At 44.2% G+C, this 24,084-nt stretch overlaps 1 protein-coding gene across 5 annotated transcripts in view; it reads left to right on the top strand.

The window, feature by feature from the left end:
* The first annotated feature begins 4,416 nt into the window (after window positions 1–4,416).
* GARIN1B (golgi associated RAB2 interactor 1B) overlaps window positions 4,417–24,084 on the top strand; it is a 24,499-nt gene continuing 4,831 nt past the window's right edge. For 2 of the 5 annotated variants that reach the window (XM_077770799.1, XM_077770797.1), the window contains exons 1-6: window positions 4,418–4,488; window positions 12,258–12,430; window positions 13,508–13,901; window positions 15,010–15,194; window positions 16,281–16,533; window positions 21,747–21,868. In XM_077770799.1, coding sequence (XP_077626925.1) covers window positions 13,653–13,901; window positions 15,010–15,194; window positions 16,281–16,533; window positions 21,747–21,868 — 809 coding nt within the window. In that variant the 5' untranslated portion in view covers window positions 4,418–4,488; window positions 12,258–12,430; window positions 13,508–13,652. Of the gene's footprint in view, window positions 4,489–9,159; window positions 9,275–12,257; window positions 12,431–13,507; window positions 13,902–15,009; window positions 15,195–16,280; window positions 16,534–21,746; window positions 21,869–24,084 lie in introns of those variants that run through there. The other 3 variants (XM_077770801.1, XM_077770800.1, XM_077770798.1) reach the window with 3 other exon arrangements.

The raw sequence follows: 24,084 nt of genomic DNA, 5'->3' as shown, positions 1-24,084 counted from the left end.
TTGTTATAGGCTGTGCGCCGCAGGGCTTTAGGCTGGGGATGAACTAATTAGGAGCAGGAGCTCACCCCTTAGGAAAATAAATGGGGAAAATGTTCCATCTGCTCAGTTGAAACCCCAAAGCAGCCAAGCAAAGCCAAGAAGGCCAGTCCAGAAGAAAGGGCCTGAGGAAAAAGCCAACTTCCTCATTCAGAGGGGTAGGAGGAAACAGACGCAGGGCTGCTACAAACCCAAGGTCAAAGAAATCTTGAGAATGACGCTGACCGACTGGGAGATATCTTTGTGTTCAATTTCAAGCAAGAAACTGAGTCTTTACCACCCCAATCCCCATGGTAGTGTACAGCTGTGAAGGTTCACCCTGGGACATGCAAACTTTGGTTGCTAATAGACATGGCTTCTGGTAAAGATGACCATGACCACCTGTCACTGGAAGTCCTCATTGATTTGGTTCTTCCTACCCTGGACCTAATGAAAGCCCACTGGAAGACATAGTATCTGTGTATATTAGGGATGGGGCAGGAGCTTTGGCCAATCTCTAGACAAATGGCGGATATCTACTTGGACAACACTACCACAGGATTCAAGAAATACCTATCAAACTCCCGCTAGGTGCCAGGCACCATGCTTGATGCTGGGTATATTAGAGGGGTCCAAGAAGACAAGTTACCTGCCTTGAGGGAGGGTGTGGGAGAGACGCTGAGTTCTTTTCTGGAGATGCAAGAAGCCCATTGGGATGGGCATGGTGTTTGAGCCACTGGTCTGTAAATCAAGGGTAGAGGACCTACTTTTCTAGAGTTCACATGGTAGGAAATAGAGTGACAAAGTGAGAAAGAACATGCTTTCCTCCCCTTGTGCACACACAGGTGGGCTGAACTGTAAATCCTGGCTCAACTGGATCATAAAAGACATGAGCTGAGAGTATGCCCAATGCTTGTGGGTTTCTTCTTATCTCCAATCAAAATAAACACAAAACGAATTTCCTTCCAGCCTGTTACAATCAAGCTGAGCAGTGTTGGTGCTGGTGAGGGACATCTAGCAGCAGAACTTAGAAGGGGCTAATGGGAAGGGTGACCATGCTTCCCGATTTATGTCCGTGGTCCTATATGATTATTGATATGTACCCATCCCATGCCACTCTCAAAGTGTCCCTGTATGAGTGGCCAATCACTCAACTGATACAGTGTCTTTACAAACGGTTAGGGGATCTCCACCCTCACTTCTATTGCCTTGGATTAAAACTCCATCGACTCCCACCCAGACTATTGTGATTACCCCAGCTGGCCTCCCAAGCTCTCAACATTGTGACAATAATAGCTAACTTCATCAGCAAATAACCATGTGCCAGGCCCTATGCTAAAACTTCACAGAGATCGCTTAATCCATGCAACTCATTGGGAGGTAGATACTCTTGTTTACCACATTTTATGGATGATGAGCATGAGCTTCAGAGAGATTCAAGAACTTGCTTAAGGTCAGGACACCTGGGTGGCTCAGTTGGTTAAGGGTCCAACTTTGGCTCAGGTCATGATCTCACGGTTCATGGGTTTGAGCCCCACATCGGGCTCTGTGCTAACAGCCAGCTCAGAGCCTGGAGCCTACTTCAGATTCTGTATCTCCCTCCCTCTCTGACCCTCCCCTGTTCATGCTGTCTCTGTCTCTCTCTCAGAAATAAATTTTAAAAAATTAAAAAAAAAAAAAAAACTTGCTTAAGGTCATAGAGGGAGTAAGTAGCAGGGCCAGGACCTGAACCCAGTCTAACTCCAAAGTCCATTGAGTTTGTCCCGATCTATCCAGTTTCTTCCCAATCCACATCCCTTCTTCACTTCTAAAGAGCAATCTTTCTGAAACATAATTCTGACCACAGTTTCACCCTTGATAAAAACCAAACTTGTTGATATGAAATGGCCAGACCTATTTCTCCAGCCCCTCCACTTCTCCAGAGGCTGCTTGCCTTGAACCTCACATTCCCGCCATGCTAAATGTCTTGTCGTTTCCAAAACGCACCAGGTGTTTAGATACTACAAGGGTGTCACACGTCGTCCACTCTACACAAGTAGCTTTCCTTGCATTTCTACCTGTTGCTGTCATGATACTTCTCCTTATTGATTGAGTTTTATGCTACTATTGTATACTGTGTCTGCCTGTTTACAGCCCTTCTCACACCTTTCTTCTTGTTTACATGTCCATTTCCTTGGTGGGACTAGGAACTCTTTGAGAACAGATGCCACTTTGTATTAGAGTTCTTTGCCAATAAAAGAAGCTGACTCAAATTTAAACAAAAGGGAATTTATTGGAAGGATCTGGGTTAGCTCGCAGACTCAAAGGCCAGCTCAGGAGCCAGTCTTGGAATGCACTGACATCAGAGCAGCTCTGGGGATTCAGGTAAGGGTGGCCAATCAAACATCTCATCAAATGCAGTAGGCGGGGTGGTTTCCCCATGGGAAATTGAGGGGTGTCACAAGAGAAGAGCTAGGGGAATGGACGTCTGGTGGCTGACAACAGATGTCCATCACAATCTGACCCTTTGCTATCTGTTCAGTGAGGCACCCTGCCATGGGCCTTAAGCATCCCTGTGCATCCTGGCTTGTTTTGCTCACTTGCGTGTTTCTGGCTAGGGATGAAGAGTTTAGATGGACTGTGTTACACTTTGCATGTGCCTTTGAAACAGTTTTTCTACTCAACATTGCGTCTGAAGGATTCCATTCTGACTGGCAGACTGCACAGTAGCATTTTGGGTCCCCCGCCTCTCCCCATTGGTGTTAACTCAGAGTCAGTACCCTGTGCTTCCTGAAATTTTGTGTTTCCCTTTTATGAAAGCACATTATCACTGTAAATGGCCTATGGTCTCTTTGGGGATGCCTAGAAGGAACGTTCATGGTAGGTGGTTTACGGTGTCTGTAATAGGGTCCCTGGTTAAGGATCCCAGCCTTCCCTTCATTCAAGGACCTCAAGTGTGAGCACTGACTGAGGACTGAGGAGTGATGAGAAGCCATGATTCTCTAACCATATTCATCAGAGCCAGCTTTCATTTGCTGATACAAATGACCCAAGTCGTTGTCTATCAATTTGATTCCTAGAGACCCTAAATCAGTCCTCATATTTTAATGATCAATGACCAATTCTAGTTCAAGCATAAAATGAACATCTCAAAGGATATCCAGTAGCTGACAGACTTTCTGGAAAGGCTTGAGGGCTTACATAGCCAGGACAAGGAACAATAGCTCAACCAAGCTGCAGGACTGCCCCAAGTAAAACCTCGTAGCCCCAACTGTTGCACGCATCCTTCAGCTCTCACCAGTGACCCTGGTCTGGAGTCTGTCATCCCTGCCTTCTAAAATTAGATGTTCCACTGACACCTACTATGTGGAAATAAGACTATGTAGTGCTAGCTTCCTTATGTTGCTCACACTCAAGTCAAGCTTTCACGCAGGTGAGTCTCCTTGGCAGAACTCAGGTTATAGGATGCACCTGAGCTGAAAAGGAGGCTGCAAAAGTAAGGTCGGCTTCCCCCTCGAGGAAGTGAAACTCTCAATATGTAAATCCCCAAAAAGGAGTACAGGCAGCCAGAAGCCTTGAAAAATGTCCCGAAAGGATCCTTGATTAATGAACTGCAGACACAGAATCTCGAAAGGTCAAACGATTCTCAACTCTGATTATCATGCATAACTATGCTTCTGGTCCTTGAGGGTTCCCCAGAATTCTCTTTTCACCACCGAGATTACAGAGCCCATTTACTAGTTTAAAGAGAGTCTCTTAAACATTCTAACACTTTCTCAAAACCTTGAGGATGTACAAGTGTTCAGGGCCTTCTCAAAGGATGGAGTCAGGCAAGGGCGGCAGTAGGTACATGATAGATCCAAGTCAAGTTTCTTGTCTCCCAAAGGCTTTGAATTCCTTTCTCTACATCACATTAAGGAATTTCTGGCCTCTCGTTGTCCTTTAATGTGAACTGGGCTGAATTGAGGTTCGCTTCAGCCAACTCAGCAAACTATGTATACAGAGCTGTAAGAAATAGCACAATTATGATGTAATCTCTGGTAAGAGCATCCATTTCAGTAAGATCAACCCTATCTAAAAATTATGTTCTCCCTCCTTGATGGAGTGCCTTAAAATTTATTCTCATCGGTATTTACAGACAGAAATTGCCCAATTCCTTCAATATGTTTTTCTAGGTAAATGCTTTCTCTTCCCTACACTGATTTCCATACTTACCTACTCACACCCGCTGGGGCATCATAGACTTGAATTCTGGTTACTGGCCTGGTAACATAGGAAGAGAATTTTCAGCACCCTTTTTGCAAGGAGGGAAAGGCTTCCTCTCACGTGGGATGGGCAGTGGGGAGTTTTCAGAAGGACTCGAGGGTTTGGGTCTTTCAGGTCTTTTCCAGCTGTTGGAGTCTCGCTGTTACATTGTGCCTCTATCACACAAGAGACTGGTTTGAAGCTGTGACCTCGACAGTCTTCATAATTCAACAACCAAGAGAACCAAATGTGAGTCTTTTCTTTTAACTTTTGTTCTCACTGAGTTATTCAGTGTCCCATTGTACTCCAGAAGCACCCATTGTACTCCAGTGTCCTGGAATCCCTCATGCCCTTTACCTTGTCCTAAGGCAGCAACCGCCTACTTCCAGCAGACACCTCTGTTGTCAGATGGTCCTAATTATCAACAACTGGCAATTTAATTAGCTGTGGCCCATTGACAGTCAAGTTCTCACGCCAGAATCTTGCTGCATTCTATTCCATTTGGTTGGGGTAATAAATGCCCTGGGGACCTATATAACCTGCAGCCCACTCTCTAGTACCAATCTGTACCAGTCTAGTACCAACCAGAGTTCTTTAGGTGCAATCAACAAGGACAACTCTGAGGCAGAAGGAGCCTGGGTTTTGTGCCCTTCTGTCCACTTGAGAATGGTTCACAGAATCAAAGAGATCATTGAAGAAACTGAAAAGGTTGGAAGGAGCTGACCCAGGGCTCCACCAAGGATGTAGGACTTGGATTTAATCTACAGTCTGTTTGGGACACTCACTGGCATTCAGTCCCTACCATGTGCTCTGGCCTTGTGCTTATCCATTTAACATTCAGTGTCCCAGGAATCCTACCTTGGGCCTTATGCCTCCATGTGCCAGATATCCTCCCTTCTCCTTCCAAATCTACTCCTATTTCCTCCTTCTCCATGCCCCGGAACTCGGGTTCCTGCCTGTTCTCCAAGCTGATCTATATGGGCTACATTGAAGGGCCCATTGCCTCTGGTGTCCAGGTGGGTTTGCACAGTAGGAAGTCCAGGTAGATGAGAGGGAGAGAGGAGAATGGGGTCAAGACCATTATTCCATCTCTTGTAGTTGCCTCAGTGGGCTGTGTCCCTAAACAGAAAGCAACTGCTCTTCTTAGGGTGGCCTCTTCTACTCAACATTTTCCTAGTTTCAGGAACCATTCCCTCTGCTAATCCATCAGGTCCATTGTAAGGACTTAGCTGAATTTTATATACGGAGCAGGGGCATCATCCCCCTTCCTTCTGACGTTTCCTCCTGGTAAATTTCCATCCATAGACCCTCACCCAGCTCCAAGACCATGACCAGGCAGCCCTTGCTGGGCTTCCATCCAGGCTATTGCATCTCTTTTGGTTTCTGCCTGTCTCCCAAGCCTGGTTACTTTAACGTTCATTTGTGGTAGAGACCTGCCAATAGTCTTCCAAGAAATTCCCTTTGGCTTAGGTTGACCTGTCAATTTCTATGATTACAACCATGAAGCCTAACAATGTGGTGCTGTTCCCAGAAAAGTGGATGTTGTGTAGGCAAATATGCCAACCATAGATATCTTATTCGTTTGTGTACCCTTCAGTGCCTGGCTCCTGCTAGACACCCAATTAAAGGTGGTTAAATAAAGCCATTTTTGCCATAGCCCCCAGCTCTGGCTGTCCCACATTGTTCTCCCTCACCCTCCCACCCCTGCCCCCAACAAGGGAAGAAATGACAGCCTTTGCTGAATGGACTTATCATTGAAATTGGTTTCCCAGAAACAATTTCTTAGATGAAAATAACATCACATAAGGGATTAGTAAAGTTTTCAATAACTAAAGAACACATAATTTAAATTTTTTTTAATGTTTTATTTATTTCTGAGAGAGAGAGAGGGAGAGAGAGCATGAGCAGGGGAGAGTCAGAGAGAGAGGGAGGTACAGAATCTGAAACAGGCTCCAGGCTCTGAGCTAGCCGTCAGCACAGAGCCCGACTTGGGGCTCGAACCCACAAACTATGAGATCATGATCTGAGCCAAAAGTCAGACGCTTAACCGACTGAGCCACCCAGGCACCCCATGAACACATAACTTAAAAGAGAAAGAAAGGAAACAAAACATTGTGATCCAGAGTCAATTAGAGCCCATCAGGATATGACATTTGCAAAAAACAATCCCCAAAACAATGTAAATGCCTCTCAAAGTTTCTGAAATGAAATCCAGAGAAAAAAGAAAATGTTCTCAAGGAGTAATACCAAGAACAGACCTACTTAAAACGTGCAATGAAATGAGATTATAAAGCCTCACAAATGCCCTTATAAATCTCGAGAAAAATAACACATAGCTGGCCAATTAAGACTTGAGCGTTGTGGATGAGATTGGAGGTAAAGGAAGCAGAGATCCTAGGGACACTGAAAATGTAGAAATGAGTTGTCCTGACTTCCATCCTGAGGGTACCAAGGGGTTGACTAATGAACTCTCAGAACCACAGGCCTTTGATTTAGAGAACCAAACAAAACACTGGGCTCTTATCTTCAGCAAGAATACTATTAGGTCAAGTTCACCAGCATCCCCCTTACTCATGATATTTCCTCAATAATTTTCCATCCACCGACTCTCACCCTGCCCTTTGGCTACACATTCCCACTTGCCTACATAGCTTTGGGAGTGGAGCCCAAGTGCCTCCCCCCACCGCAAAATTCCATTACAGGGGTCCCTCTGCCTATTGTGATGGCCTCCTCCTGACTCCCCCCGCCCCCCATGATGTCTTCCTTACCATGCTTGAAAAACAAAACAAAACAACAAAAGCAAGAATCCATAAAAGCCCACAAGGTGTCAATTTTGAGAAATCCAAGACTGGTTTCAAAATAAGGAAACAACAACTAAAAGTGGTAAAACTTCAGAAAACAAGCATTTAAAAATGAACATTTAGGATTATTAACGCTAAAGCTATTTACAGAAGCTATACCATGAATGAAAAGAGGCAGAAATACAATAATCTAAAGATATTTTGAAGGGGGGCTATTCTGGTTTTTGCTCTGTCTCTGATTCCCGCCTGACTTAGGACAAATAAATTAATTTCCCCATTGGGGATGTGAATAATTTTTTTAAAATTAAAATATCACTAAAATTTTTAATTATGCCCAAACAGAACACTGCTTTTGAATGTGAATACTTGCAATAGAAAACATACCGTGAGTCCATGACAGACAAAGAAACAGTCACAGATGGTTTATTCTAAAGTGGTTTGATGGCTCCCTAAAGTCTCCAGTTAGGCACACTGCCTTGCACAAAGAAGGAAAGGAATTTCTGTCACATCCATTCCCTCCCTTCACTGCCATTCAAAAGACATATCTAGATGCAAGAAGAATGTGTCCAGCAGTATGAGATTGCCACACATGCACACACAGGACAGTCTATATGTAAATGCTTTGCATTTTTAAAAGTGTCTCCACATCTACAATTTTTTTAAAAATGTTGATTTATTTGGGGGAGAGAGAGGGGGGAGGAGCNAGGGGTGTCAAACTCCAGAACCATGAGATCATGACCTGAGCAGAAGTCGGAGGCTCAACCAACTGAGCCACACAGGCGTCTCTCCACATCTGCAATCTAAGGTGATTCTCATAATTGTATGAGATGGCTGTTATCATGAACCATACTTCATAGATGTGAAAAGTAAAGCCTGGAATAGCTTGGCATGATCTTTGGGCAGCCCATGAATCTCAAAGTCCAGAGGGCAGTAGGGCAATGGCCTTTGGGCCTCTGCTCACAGACGTCAGTCCCCATCGTGCCCATTCCTGTCATCCGTCATCACTGAGACCTTTGGTTGTAGGCTCAGCTAAAGCCAAGGTGCCCAGCCCGCCCCAAGATCTGGCATTCCTTCACAAGCACTTGTAAGCAGAGTGGATAACTGCCACCAGATGGCGCCCCACCTCAGCTGGGACCCCAGTGCCTTCGATGAACATCTGGCAGCCCCTTGGCTGAACAGGAGAATCCCAGGCATTTTATTTATTTTTAAAAAATTTTTCTTTTTCCTGAGAGAGAGAGAGAGACAGCGTGAGCAGGGGAAGGTCAGAGAGAGAGGGAGACACAGAATCCGAAACAGGCTCCAGGCTCTGAGCTGGCTGTCAGCACAGAGCCCGACGCAGGGCTTGAGCTCACAAACCGTGAGATCAGGACCCGAGCCGAAGTCGGATGCCTAACCGACTGAGCCACCCAGGCACCCCATCTCCTGATAGGTTTTTAAATGTGCTCTTTTCTAGTTGAGGGTATATCCTGTCCTCGTGGGATAATATTTGTTAATTCAGGCTGAAGACCTGAAAAATAGAGAGCCCAGCTGAGCTTTCCTGCCTCTGCTGAGACGGTGCTGTGACCCATAGGGGCTTCTACTCTTGAAGATTTTTCTCTTGTTTTCCCTGAGCTGATTATTCCCTCCTTCAGGCTGTCTCTCTCCAATCTGGGGGGAGTGAGCATGGATAATTTGTAAGAACACACAGATTAAGTAGCTTTCTTTCTCTATTATCAGGCCACATCCAGATTTTCTGCTCTATTTTTTGGCCACCACTTAACCTCTTGTTCAGTTGCCACTAGTTAAATTTTTACTATTAAAAAAATTATTGTGTATTTACTGTGGATGTCAGAGGGAGTAATTCTGTGACATGGCTTCTTTGCAGAGGCTGCTGATTATGCACCGATGTCTGTAATCCTAAAATAATAAATAAGAGAACCCACCAGTTGTAGGTGGGCTCATGGCCAATCCAGCTAAAAGCTACATTTCCCAGCTTCCCTTGCACCTGGGTGTGGCCATGTGACTGAATTCCGACCAATGGGATGTGAGCAAAAGTGATTATGCCATTTCCAGGTCATGCCCTTAAAAGGAATGAGTGTACCCTCCCCTTCCTCTTTCCCCTTCTCACTGGCCAGTATGCAAACATGATGGCAGGAGCTGAAGCAGCCACTTTGAAACTCAGAGACAGAGAGTGACATATTGAGAATGACAGAGATACTCTACCAGCTCAGGATGGCCCGTCTGTGGACTGCTGTGTGAGAGAGAATCAAAATTCTATTTTAAGTCACTATATTTTGAGGTCTTTTGAGTTCCTAGACTATAGTATAAATAATACAGTTTCATGACATTACCTTTACCCAGAAGCGTGTACTTCCTTAGCTATTTGTACTTATTTGTGTTTTCTTATTTCACATTGTATGTTTTATGTCTTCCTTTTATAAAAAAATGAAACTTAGCTAGTGGTCTAATTTTTTTTTTTCAATGAACCAGCTTATGGATTTATTTATTCCAGAGTGCTTAGGATTTTAAGATTCTTTTGGCTTCCTTTACACTTGAATGAATGTCATTCAATTTAAATTTGTGGAATTCTTGGGTCACATCGTTTCTCAACATTCTTTTACATCATTCCATTGTCCTATGGCACCAAAACATGCTGAAATCTAAAGTCAGTCTCATTGTATTCCCCTCGGTAGAGTGCCTGCTTCTTCTATCTGGATATTTGTAGCAGGATGCTTTTGTTTTGCCTAAACTTAAGAACTTCACAAGAGCTATGTGGGTCTCAATGTTTTTTTACTCAGTTTACCTGCAATACAGTAAATCCTGTCCGCCAGTTTTTGTTTCAGAAATGGCCTTTTCTTTTATGGTTTTGACTACTTTTTCAATTCCATTTGTTCCCTCTTCATCAGGGACTCTAGCTGTATGCTGGCTCAACATGAACATCTTACGTATCTATCACTTTCTTTCCATTTCTTCGTCTCTTGCCCTTCTTTATTGCGCTCTGTGTGAGAGTCTCACACCTGTTATCCACGTCACTGACCTGGTTTGCTGTCATGTCGACTCCATTGCTTGTGGCTTCTAACGTGGCTGTCAGACCCTGAGTGGGTTTTGCTTCCTTTTTTTCCCCCTTAACTCACCGAGTCCTCTCTTCGTCTCATTTTGGCATCTGATTTTGTTTGTTCGTTTGTTTCACAGGAACTATAAGGAGTTCCTATGGACATTCTTTGGGAGAGAAGAGTAATATTGAAAACAGATCCCATGGTAGCTCGTCACTAAGAAATAGGGACTATTTTTATAAAGAAAAATACTTACCTGAATCCATCTGCCCTGTAGATGTAAATTCTATTTCATAGGAAAGATAGTAGCTAGAAAAGCAAACTAACCACCACAAGGAAGTAACCAGACAAATCTAGAAGACGGGATATTCTGTAGGACAACTGCCTCAATTGTTTCCACTAGGAGGTGTCCTAAAAAAGAGAATGTTCTAGAGTACAGTAAACTTAAGGGGGATGTGTGGTCCTGGATTGAATGCTGATTTGGATAAATCAGTCATAAGAATACTTGGAGTTAGGAGGAATTTTAATATGGCCTAGAAGTGAGATGACATGAGATAAAAGGATACTGAAATACAAAGTAGAAAGTGTTGGCTAAATAATACAGGTTATTTAAAAAGTTATAAAACCATTTTTAGAGTATAACCTCTCTCTCTCTCTCTCTCTCTCTCTCACACACACACACACACACACACACACACACCTCCAAGGTTGTTACAGTGATGTTCTCTGGGAATTAAGAAAATGCTATTTGTTTTTTAAATTTGTCTCTGTTTTCTGATGTTCTACAAGCACTTGTGCTGCTTATGCAATAGTTTTCTTTTTAAAATAGTAACACAGATTTAAATGGGACAGGTTTACCCATAAAGATAATAAAGCTTGCGCTTCAGGGCCCTTTGTTCATGTGGAAACTTCTGAGGCCCGAGGAGGGCATCGAGCAGTTTTGTATCATACTTCTGTGGGGATTTTTTTCTTTTGTCTTGTATGTTTAGAAAGGTTTTAACTGTGGTAAAAACACACACACACACACACACACACCTAAAATTTACCATTTTAGGTATACGGTTCAGTGACATCACATACATTCCCACTGTTTGTGCAGCTATCACCACCATCCGTCTCCAGAATTTTGCCATCTTCCCAAACGAAAACCCTGCACCCATTAAACAGTAACTCCCTGTTGCCCAGCCCCTCCAGTAGTTTTAAATGTCTCCAAAACCATGTAACCTTTAAGCTCCACAGAACCCAGGTCCAGCCCCAACTGACAATCAGATATCGTGGTCACTCGTGAGCAAGCTTTGAAATGATGCATGACATGACCAAGTGATTTTAGCCTCAAGCCAAAGGGCTATCAACATCGGCGAGGGGACGGTCACCGGAGCAATCCTCGCCAGATGTGCTCAAAGCAGGAACTGTGGCGGCGTCAACATCCCTGCGCACACAGGAAGACAAAAGCAATGAGTTTCTCATGTTCTTGGGATATATATTCAGACAACTTTCCTTCCCAGAAGCAACAAGGGTTTCATTCTTAAGATCCTACCTTCCTGTACATTAACCCTATTTTATTCATTGCTTAGAATTATTGGTAAATAGTACCATTATTTCCTGTAAAATTGGTCCAGAAGAGTAGATAGTTTTATAGAGTTGTTTCAGCAAGTGTTGTTTTTTTTTTTTTTTAACTTATTATTCTTGAGAGACAGAGAGAAGCAGAGCATGAGCAGGACAGGGGCAGAGAAAGAGGAAGATAGAGACTCCGAGGCAGGCTCTGAGCTGTTTGTCAGCACAGAGCCTGACGTGGGGCTCGAACTCACAAACCGTGAGATCATGACCTGAGCTGAAGTCAGACGCTCAAACAACTGAGCCACCCAGGTGCCCCCGGCAGGGTAGACATCTTAAAGACATTTTATCATTGCTTAGCATTTTGTTTAGAACCAAAAGCTCACTTCCTCACAATTAGCTTTCTAGACTGGGTGCTAAAGCCTCTTCCACAGACCACGGAAGTGGGCTCAACAGGCTGTACAGAAAAGAGAAAAAGTCATCTTCCAACTGAAGGGGACTTTTGGATGTCTCAGTGGCCAAATATACCCGAGCCGTATATCTAGGCCAATAAGCTTGACTGCTGTGGATAAGCTTTAACTTCTATCAGTGTGTTAATTGTCATCACATTTGTATTGTGTGTTATTTTTAGGGAAATGTAAACCACAGGGGGGCCAAGAGACCCTATCCTTACAGAACGTTTCATGGAGGACAGTTTCCCCACATGATAAACAAAAGAAAATGAGGAATGTGAACGCAGAAGTTGCTTTACCAACCTGGGAGCTGTTTCAGGGGCTTGAACAGGTGCATAATAGAAGTGACCAGGTGAGGGGCTGATGGAATCAGATCAGAAAAGCCTCATGACCTTTCAGTCATCCCTCTGACTTGATAACGAATACAAAAATAGATCTCTCTGCTTGTACATCGCGTATATTGGTTGTCAAATTGTTTTTCGTTCTTTTTTTTAATGTTTGTTTATTTTTGAAAGAGAGCAAGCATGAGCAGGGAGGGGCAGAGAGAGAGAGAGAATCCAAAGCAGGCTCCATCAGGTCCTGAGCTGTCAGCACAGAGCCTGACGTGGGACTCGAACTCACAAACTGCGAGATTATGACCTGAGCCGAAGTTGGACACTTAACCAACTGAGCCACCCAGGTGCCCCATCCAATCACTTTTATAAATTGATCACATTCAATCACGATGGATAATACATCATTTAGTAAATCCTGGAGCCTTGTCCAAATCAGAATACAATTTCTGCCTGAAGTGGACTTGAACAGTGGTCACCCTGCTGGGTTCTTGCCCTTGACCCAGCCACCGCAGGGTACGGGCTTCTTGCTCCAGGCTGAGGAAGGCCATCACTCTCCGAGAAGGGGAGTGGCTTGTTAATCCAGCAGAAATGCCCATCCCAGGTCTATTCTTCTCAGCTGGCACCCTCACAAAGCCAGCCTCTGGGTAAGAAACTAATTACTTGTACTTCTCCTTCAGTTTGACCTCCTAAGGGAAGTAAGACCCGTACAGGTAACCACCCAGGCGTAGCAGAGCATGGAGCAGAGCCCAGCAATTCCTTCCAAGACGGAAAAGCCTCCTGCAGATAAACCAGGGCACGCATGTTCCCTCGTCCTGCAATGCTCTGAAAGGCTGGGTTTTAAATAGACAACAGCCCTTAAAACCGACTGTGGCAGGTTGCATTAGGAGGAAGGGAGGGTTGAAAGGTAGGGAGGAAAATGCCCTCCCTACGCAGGGCCTTCCTTCCTTGCTTTCTACGTGGCCACTTGCTCAGCAAGTTCTGGGGGCACTAGGTCCCCAGGTTCCGACAGGGGCTGGGGAATACTGGGGCCTAAACAAGCCGTGAAGTTGCTCTGGAGGAAAAGGGAGGCTCCTCTGCCGTTTCCTTTCCTGCAGGCCTGCCCTGGTTTTTTTCATGATGTCATCCATTCATCATTGTGAGCTGATTGGCGGTCCCAGGCCTTGGCCAGCTGCCCAAGGTCAGGAGGGAAGAGAGAGATACCAGGACAAACTTGCAGCAGGCCCCTGAGCATGTGCGGAAATGTTGTCATCAGTTCCACAGAGGAAGACTCGGTGGAAATCAAAGAAGACGGTAAAAGTCACAAGATCCTATCCAACCTTCCCCTCCCTGAATGTCTGGGAAGAAGTCAGGGGCCTCTTGCCTGTGGATGGGGAGCCAAACCCTGGCGTGGGCCTGGGTGTGGAGGAGGGACTGCTCTGCCAGATGGTTCACTCGCCAGAATTCAACCTCTTTCCTGACTCAGTGGTGTTTGAAAGCAACTTTGTCCAGGTACTCTCGGGTCGCTCACAATGGCACTCCTTGATTGTTCTAAACCAGTTCCCAAGATGTGACCGGGAGAGTCTGTCCCTGGGACTGGGGTGGAGTGAGAACCGAGGCAAGGAGGAGTCAGTGGGCCTGGGGTGCATCTGACCCTGACTTCGCAGAGCCCCAGGCAGGGCTGCTTCTGCAGACACTTGTCAGCGTGGCGAGAGAGATCAGGTATTCTCTGCTCTGAGTAGAGGATTTGGTATCCGAATCCCTCAATCTGCTTCCTCCTCCAGGCTGTCAGCCCAAAGAGGTGAACGAAGAGGCAGCGAAATGAGCTGCCCTTTGAGGGTTTGTGACAGAAAGGCTGACTGGTTTAGAGACAGGAGCTGGGCACCCAGAGAGACCAGGGCTCAGAATCTGTTTCCTCATCAGGAGGTGTCATTGTGCAAGCGACCTGCGTGCCCTGAATCCCAGTTTCCTCGATTGTAAAACGGGTTGGACCAACCTGGTTATTACACGCAAACACAGGAAGCAAAGGCCTAAGTACGAGGGCACTCAGTGCATTTTTGTTTTCTTGCCTGGGCTCTCAGACCAGCTGGAACCCAGAATAAACCCACCTTGGGATTGCAAGGGACCCTTACAGTTCAGGGCAAGGAGGTTATAGGGCCCCTCAAAAAAGGGCCTAAAGACAAATCTTTCTAAGACAAGCCAGGAAACTGTGAGGAGGAGTCACAGAAATGTGACACATGTCCGGGAACTCCAGGGTTACCGGTCTTACGGGCAATGGCTAACAGGAGGTAGTGTGCATACGATTATAGTTGTTTAACCAATACAAGTTAAAACAGTGGTTCTCAACAAGCATTGATTTTGCACCCCCCTCCCCCACCAGGGGGCATTGGGCAACATCTGGAGATAGTTTTGATGGTCACAACTCGGGTGGGGAAGGGATTGCTATTGGCCTCTAGTAGGTAGAGGCCAAGGATGCCACTAAACATCCCCGGAGCGCAGGAGAGCCTCCACCCCAGAGAACTGTCCAGCCCGAAGTGCCAGGCTTGAGAAACCCTCAGCTAAAATACACTGTGTGGCTTCTGCCAACTGCTCAGGCTGTGCCCCTGGGACTGCTTTGCAGGTCAAAAAGGGCAGGAACTGGATAGACATCTACAAAGCCTCTAACACCATGGCCGTCGGGGTAACCTCCTCCGTGCCCTGCCTGCCCCTTCCCAATATCCTCCTCATGGCTAGTGTCAAATGGCACCAGGGACAGAGCCAGACATGGAACAGACCATCTAAAGCCCCAAACATCATCCTGAAGAGGTAAGCAACACAGAGGGGAACAGCAGGAGTAGGGTGAGGGGCAGACCCAGAGCAGAGGCTGCTTTGTGACTAAACTCAAGGTGGGGAGAAACAGAGAAGTCATAGGCAGTGACTTTTTTTTAGAAATGGTAGCCCAAGGCAGAGGGTGCACTGGAAGCATAAAGGCTAAGGGGTGGGGGGCCAAGGGAAGTTTCATGTGGCCCGTAACGAGAAGCCAGTCAACAGCCCACTTCCCTTCTTGCTGCACTCACCACACTGAATTCATAGGAAATCCCGCCACCATGGGCCCAGGGGCAAGGGAGCACTGAAGTCCAGCAATTGGAGCACTGGTTGGGAGACACAGGTTCTAGGCTTTGGTATCCAACGGACTCAAATGCTTTTTGAGTCATAAGTTACTTGCTGCATCTCAATTTTCCCACTAGTAAAACGAGTGGAACTAAGTCTCACTTAGAACCGTAACATACAGTGACATCACGCTCCTCTAGGATGAAACAGCCCTTTTTGATGTTTGGACCTCTCCAAGTAATCTGTAGGATATCTCAAGAATCTCTAGATCTTCCCAGAAAGCCAGGTAAACCCTTCATTTCTGCCTGTTGGCTCAGTGACAAACCTCACCTTTATGTTCCCCATGAGGCGGAACATATAGCCAGCTCCCTGAACTTTAGCCCCTTTGAGAAGAGTAATTGAAGTATTAGGGTCGATGAACGTGCCAACTTTGTGGCAGAGGAGGGCAGTCCTCTTTAGGCCATCCAGAAGGAAACTGAAAAACCCTCTGAGCCCAGTCACCTTACTCCAGGGCTGGCAGGGCCCCAGGGAACACCAGCATGAGAATCATGGCAGATTTCAGGGCCCCACCCCAGACCTACTGAATCTGAGTTTTAGGGGATATCTTCAGGTGTCTTCATTTTAATCAGACTCCCCCAGGTGAAGCTGATCTCCCCAAAGCTGGAGCACCACTGTGCCAAGCACTCTCTCTCCTACCCCCCAAAGCCTCAGCCCTGTAGGAGACACTCCTCATTTTAACGAAGAGAGGGTTGGATCCAACGCAATAGGGTTGCCCACGTGTGTCTTCCCTTGTGGCTTTAGGATTCTCCCATTGAAGTTTGTGGAGCTCCAGGTCTGTGACCGGCTTCAACGCATCCTGCGGCTGAGGACAGTCACTGAGAAGATCTACTACCTAAGGCTCCACCCTGACCATCCAGAGACTGTCTTCCACTTCTGGATCCGACTGGTTCAAATTCTGCATAAGGGCCTGTCCATCACCACCAAAGACCCTACGATTCTTGTCAGTCACTGTCTGGTACCCAAGAACAGCTGCAGCCCTTCGGGAGACTCTAACGTAAGTAGGCACCATTGTCACCTCCAGCAAAGGCCAGAGCTGAGCTATGGAGTTTAGGTGAGCTGGTATGTGAGCAACTGTGGGGGCGATCCCTGCCTTAGGCCTTTGCTAATCAGCTTTATGGAGGCAGAGTCTACAGGCATGAAACCCAGCCATTCTAAGTATATAGTTTAACGCTTTTCAATAACTGTATAGAGCTGTGCCACCTACACTGCAAACCAGCTTTAGAATACTTCGGCACCCTAAACATTTCCTTGTGCCCATTTGCAGTCATTCACATGCTCCCATTTCCTGCCCTAAGCAGCCATTGATCTCTGTTCAGTCTCTATAAGTTCATAGTTCTTGGATATTTCATATATATGGAATCCTACATCTCTATAGTCTTTTGTGTCTGGCTTCTTTCACTTGGCATAATGTTTTTCGGGCCCATCTACATTGTAGCATGGGGCCAACTCTGCGTCAGAGTCAGATTATCAGTATTCCTTTTTATCACTGAATTGCATTCCATTGTATAGATATACCACATTTTGTTTGTCCATTCACCAGTGGGCGGATGTTAGGATTGTGAGTTCTTGACTATTATGAATAATGCTGATATAAACATTTGTGTCAAAGTTTTTTTTTTTAAATGTTTTATTTATTTCTAGGAGAGAGAGAGAGACAGCGTGAGCAGGGGAGGGTCAGAGATAGAGGGAGATACAGACTCCGAAACAGGCTCCAGGCTCTGAGCTGGCAGTCAGCACAGAGCCTGATGCGGGGCTCGAACCCACGAACCGCGAGATCATGACCTAAGTGAAAGTCGGACGCTTAACCGACTAAGCCACCCAGGCGCCCCTCAAAGTTTTTGTGTAGACATGTTTTGATGTGTTTTGCGTAGATTCCAAGGAATGCAATAGCTGGGTCATATATTTGTGTGACTTATATTTAACTTTTAAAGAAACTGACAAACTGTTTTTCAGAGTGGCTGCACTATTTTACACTCCCATCAGCAATGCACGAAGGCCTCAGTTTTTCCATATCCTCACCAACATTCGTGTTATCTAAGTTTTTTTGTAAAGCCATTTTAGTGGATGTATGGTGGTTTTAATTTGGGTTTCCTGAATAGCTAATGATCTTGAGAAAGTTTTTCAAGGGCTTATTAGTCATTTATGTGTCTCCTTTGGTGAAATGTCTATTTGAGCCTTTTGTCCATTTTTAAATTGTGTTTTGTCTTCTTATTGAGTTGTTAGAGTTCTTTGTGTATTCTAGATACACAACCTTTATCAGATATATGTTTTGTAAAGATTCTCTCCCAGTCTGTAAGTTTCTTTTTCATCTTCTTAATGGTGTCTTTTGTGTAGAAGTGTTTAACCTTGATGAACTTCAGTTTGTCAATTTTTTTCTTTTATGGATCAGGCTTTTGATGTTGTAGCTAAGACTTTTTTGTTCAGCCCAAAGTCACAAAGATTTAATCTATGTTTTCTTTTCTTTTTTTTTTTTTAGAAATATTTACTAAAAGTAAATCTCAGTCATATCTCAGTAATATCTTAGTCACTTGCAATCATATGGTTTTTTTTTAATGTTTATCCATTTTTGAGAGACAGAGCATGAGCTGGGGAGGGGCAGATAGATAAGGGAACAGAGGGTCCGAAGTGGGCTCTGCACTGACAGCAGAGAGCCTGACATGGGGCTCAAACTCATGAACCAGGAGATCATAACCTGAGCCAAAGTTAGACACTTAACTGACTGAGGCCCCCAGGTGCCCCATCTATGTTTTCTTATATAAGTTTTATAGATTCCATTTAGGTCTATAATTCATTTTGAGTTACTATTTGTGTATAGCGTAAGTATTTAAGTACTTTTTTAAATATGTGGATATAAATTGTCCCAGCACCATTCGTTGAAAAGACTATCCTTTCTCCATTGAATTGTCCTGGAAACTTTGTTGAAAATAAATCGACCATAAATTTAAGGATTTACCTCTGGGTTCTTAACAGAAAGTTCTACTGGTCTGTTTGCTTATTCTTAGGCCAATATACCACATTGTCTCGATTAATATAACTTTATACTACATTTTGAAATCAGGCGGTGTACACTTTCCAATTTTTTTCGTTTTCAAATTACTTTGGCTATTCTAGATCCTTTGCATCTCCATATAAATTTTAGGATCAGCTTGTCAATTTCTACAAAATAGCCTGCAGAAGTTTTATAAGAACATGTTGAATTTAAACCTTAACTTGGAGTTAATCAGAACCATTGCCATCTTTCCAATATTGAGTCTTCCGGTACGTGAATATGGAATATCTTTCTATTTATTTTGATCTCCTTTCATTTCCCTTAATGTTTTTGTACCTTTCAGTAAACATGTTCTGCATTTCTTTTGTTTTTTCCTAAGTATTTTATTGCTGTTGATACTACTGTGAATTGAATTATATTTTCTTAATTTCATGTTTGCATCCTTCATTGATTATAATTGATTACAATTATAATTGTAATTACAATTGATTACAATAATCAATTGATTGCAATTGATTGCTGTATATTAATCTTGTTCATTAGATACAGTAGTTTTTGTGGATTCCTTGGGATTTTCTACATACATACATACATACATGTACGCATATACGTCATCTGCAGGTAAAGACAGTTTCATTTCATTTCTAGTCAGGATCCATTTGTTTATTGTCATACGTCATCTGCAGGTAAAGACAGTTTCATTTCATTTCTAGTCAGGATCCATTTGTTTATTGCCTATTGCCTTACCCAGAATCTTCAGTGCAATATTTGTTAGAAGTGGCAAAAGTAGGGGCACCTGAGGGGTACCTCAATCAGTTAAGCCTCTGACTCTTGATCTCAGTTCAGGTCTTGATCTCAGGGTTGTGAGTGCAAGTCCTGCATTGGGCTCCACACTGGGTGTGAAGACTACTTTAAAAAAGAAAAAGAAAAAGAAGTGGCAAAAGCAGACATCCTTGCCTTGTTCCCAATCTTAGGGAAAAAAGAAACATTCAGTCTTTCATTAAGTATGATGTTCATTATGATATTTTGGTAGATGCCCTTTATCAGGCTGAGGAAGTTTCCTTCTATTCCTCGTTTACTGAGAAGTTTTTTGTTGTTGTTTTTGTTATTTTTACCATGAATGGGTATTGGATTATGTCAAATGCTTTTTCTGCATCTACTGAGATGATCACGTGGTTTGTCCTTTATTCTATTAATATGGTGTCTTGCATTACTTGAGTTTTAGATGTTAAACCAACCTCATGTTCCTGTAATAAATTCCACTTGATCACAGTGTGTATAATCCTTTCTCTATGTTATTGGATTCGGTTTGTGAGCATCTTTTTTAAATGTTCATTTTTGTTTATTTTGAGAGAGAGAGAACATGAGCAGGGGAGAGGCAGAGAGAGAGAGAGAGAGAATCCCAGGCAGGCTCTCCGTTGTCAACGCAGAGGCTTGAACACTCAAGATCACGACCTGCACCTAAAACAAGAGCTGGACGCTTAACCGACTGAGCCACCCAGGCGCCCCAGTTTGTTAGCATGTTGTTAAGAATTTTTGCATTGATGTTCATTAGCAATATTGGTCTATAGTTTCTTTGAGATACCTTTGATATTCTGGCTTTGGTCTTAGGGTACTACTAGCCTCATTGAATGATTTGGGAAGTGTTCTCTCCCCCTCTATTTTCTGAGTATGTGAAGAATTGGTATTATCACTTCTCTAAATATTTGATAGAAGTCACCAGTGACGTCACCTGGGCATTGCCCCAGGCCTTAACATGTGACATAAGACCAATTAGAGCTGGAACATAAACTCTATGAAGTCAGGGGTTTTTCTCTGCCTTCTTGGCACTATCCCTAGTGCCTGGCACATAGCTGACATCCAATACACATTGAATGAATGAATGAACAAATGCATATGAGCAGCAGGCACAGCTGGAGTGCCTTTGGAGGATCACAGGCAGCAGGAAAGAGGACAGTTTGACCCCGGTGTAAAAAGCAGCTCAAAATAGGATTTTTCTTAGAGAAATTAACTTTTAAAACATTCATTAGGGGCGCCTGGGTGGCTTAGTCGGTTAAGCGTCCGACTTTCGCTTAGGTCGTGGTCTTGCGGTTCGTGGGTTCGAGCCCCGCGTCGGGCTCTGTGCTGACTGCCAGCTCAGAGCCTGGAGCCTATTTCGGAGTCTGTGTCTCCCTCTCTCTCTGACCCTCCCCTGCTCACGCTGTCTCTCTCTCCTAGAAATAAATAAAAAAATAAAATAAAATAAAATAAATTAAAAAAAACATTCATTAAATTCCTATAACATATATTTGATGCCCCTACATTTACATATAAAAACAAGTATAAGGGGCATCTGGGTGGCTCAGTCGATTAAGTGTCCAACTTTGGCTCAGGTCACGATCTCAAAGTTCATGAGTTCGAGCCCCAGATCAGGCTCTGTGCTGACAGCTCAGAGCCTGGAGCCTGCTTCAGATTCCTGTGTCTCCCTCTCTCACTCTGCCCCTCCCCTGCTCATGCTCTGTTTCTCTCTCTCAAAAATGAATGAACATTAAAAAAAAGATTAAAAACAAGTAGCATAAGCTTTATTAAAGTTTATAAGAATAGGCTCTTCGGTAACACATGAAGGTATGTTAATAAGAATAGATTATCCGGGAGCCTGGGTGGCTCAGTTGGTTAAGTGTCCCACTTCAGCTCAGGTAATGATCTCACAGTTCGTGAATTCAAGCCCCGCATTCCACCCTGCACTGACAGTGCAGAGCCTGCGTGGGACTCTCTCTCTCTCTCTCTACCCCTTTCACTGCCCCTCCCCCACTCTCTCTCTCAAAATAAATAAATAAACTTAAAAAAAAAGAAGAGATTATCTACTGAGCACTAGGTGTTATACATAAGTGATGAATCACTAAATTCTACTCCTGAAAACAATATTACAGTATGTGTTAACTAACTCGAACTTAAATAAAAATTTGAAGAAGAAAAAAAAAAGATTAAAAGGATTATCTGCTAAATTATGTCTAAACTTTTCAATGACGACATTATCCTTAAGGCACCAAAGGATATTTTCAACAATACAGGGAGTATAAACAAACAGATACGGCCTCAGAATTGCCTCTGTGAGCAGCCGACACGGCAGCCCAGTGGAACAGTGTGAGTTCCGACACTTTCAGGTCTGGACCACGATGAGGACGATGCAGAGACCCTAAGGGGCTAACCACCTGGCTCTGCTTTTTTTCTCCCTCTAGTTAGTACAGAAGACACTCCAAGCCTCCCAGCCCAGCGAGAGCCTCTTGCAGCTGATGGCCAAGGGAGAGAGTGAGGCGCTCTCTCAGATTTTTGCCGACTTGCACAAGTCCAGCCAGTTAAGGTACTTGACTTGAACTAGGCCAGTCTGACACCCCATCTGCAGCCCAGATTGCCTTGGCCAGGAGATCCAGAAACCAAATAACTTGGAAAAGGAGCAGAGGGAGGAGCATGGAACGTTGCCACTCAGTACCCAAGCTGCACCCGGGACTCAGGGCAACCTTTTGCCAGTTCTCTTTGCCTTATTCTCCTCCACACAGCAAGCATCAGAGGCGTGACTCCAGAGCAGGAATGTTATATAAGAAAAGTAACTTTAATTATAAGAATACATTAGTAGCACAGGTGGGAAAGTAAAACCTTATTTGGAATCCAGTTCCTAGTTCTACAGAGAAATAACTAAAATACTGTATCAGACATTATCTACTCATTGAGTTCACTGACCTACTCACCTGGCCTCTGCTTGGATTCAGGGAGCTTCTGTGGTTGTTTTCTAAATGCATAATCTGCTCTGGAAAGCTCCATTGTCCAAGCCCATCTTATCCATGCCTGAGGTAATGTCCCTGTATTGTGCAGGTGACTTAAGATGTAGTCTTAAGATTGGTTGCAATCTCACACATTGCCTGTGTGAGACAGGCATTGAGGGCACTTAGACCACAGGGTACCACGACCAGAGCACAAAGATAGCGTGGGAACCAGTGTTCAACCATCTTGATCTACGGTCTAAAAGAGAAAACAGAAATAAGTTAGTAAATGTCACCAGAAGAGAAAACGAGGTTTTAGAAGACTTTTGTCACAACAGGTACCAGCAACTCAAACACTCCAGAAAACAAAAGGAAAGTTTTTTTTTTCCCAGAGTGCTGGTAGTAAGCCAGTAGAGTTGGAGGGAACCATGTCTTACAGTGGTTAAGAGCTCACGCAGCCCTGGGCACAAGTCAGGGCTCTGACTATGAGCCCTTGGACACATTGTTTCATTTTTCTGGTCCTAAGTTTTCAGGTCTGCAAAATGGAAACTATGATAGTGCCAACCTCATTCAGATACTGTACGATCAAATGCACTCGTGCGTCAGTACTTGGCAGGTTCCTCAGCAGATTTAGAGAAAGATGGAAGGAGATTCTCAATAAATACTAACTTGTAGCATTAACTTGGGCCGGAAGTTGTAGAGTATTAACACAAGAAAAAGACTTGTTAGTTGCCCACTGTTAAAGAATGTATACTGGAGATTGTCACTCTGCATATCATACAGAGATCTGTAGTTAAGAAATTTCTAGATAAGATGTAGCATTGCTGAGCTGGTGACCCTGGGACTCTAATAGAGCAAGATATATTGAAGCAACTTTATGACTGTCTCAAAATGTGAAAGCATGGATTTTTTTTTTGTTCACTAAAGGATAGCTTCTGTTTATATTCCTGGCCACAATTCAGTCCCGTGGTCATACCCAGCTACAAGGGAGCTGGGAAATGCACTCATCATTGTGCATAGCCATGTGCCTAACATAATACTAGATGCTCTGCCCCCAAGGGAGAAGGGAAGAAGGGATACTAGGCGCCTATTGGCCAATTCTGGCACAGACAGCTTTTAACATTTCCAGAGGTCAGAGGAGAGTAAGCCCAGAAAGAGCAATAGGCATCCACCAGCTAAAGGGTAGAGAGTGCAGTGTAGGTTAAGGGAACAAATGAAGCTTCATCCTGAGGAAGAGTGAGTTTGGAGAAAGAGAAGGAAGGCCCGTGGGGAAGCAGTGGTGGTGGAAGGACCTAAGTACAAGTGGGCAGGAGCTGAGCCACAGCCTGGGAAGCCATGGGAATGAATTTAGACTTGTGTTATGGGAGCCTTAGCCTCATTTTAAACAGAGAAGTGAGTGATCCAATTTACATTTTGAAAAGGTCATGCTGGCTGCTGCAGTGACGGTTGATTTGAAGGGAGGAAGAGTAGGTATGGACAGACGAGCCGGGAAGCTGGGGCAACCTCATCTGGCCTGTCACGTCCCAAAAGGATCAGAGGGATGCCAGAAATAGGGAGAAATGGCTTTTTGCTGCACTGTTATCTCAACAATTGCTTTGTACAGGCATTTGGTTTCTTCTCTTTAATTTCCCAGGCTGAAGCTCCGAGTGATGATTTTTCTCCTAATTCAGGCAGGTTCTAGTCTGGCTGTGATTATATATCAGTTTTTGCACGTTGGTAATAACAAGCAGCTTACAGCAAATAAAAATAAATGGCTGAGACCAAGGACCAAACAGATGGAGTCATACCCATTCCTCCTCAGTAAAATCAGCAGAATGGA

Source organism: Crocuta crocuta, unplaced genomic scaffold, assembly GCF_008692635.1.
Source record: "Crocuta crocuta isolate KB4526 unplaced genomic scaffold, BGI_CrCroc_1.0 scaffold266, whole genome shotgun sequence".
Taxonomy (NCBI): Eukaryota; Metazoa; Chordata; class Mammalia; order Carnivora; family Hyaenidae; genus Crocuta; species Crocuta crocuta.
Note: the sequence above shows the minus strand (reverse complement) of the source record. Positions and strands in the feature narration are given on the sequence as shown.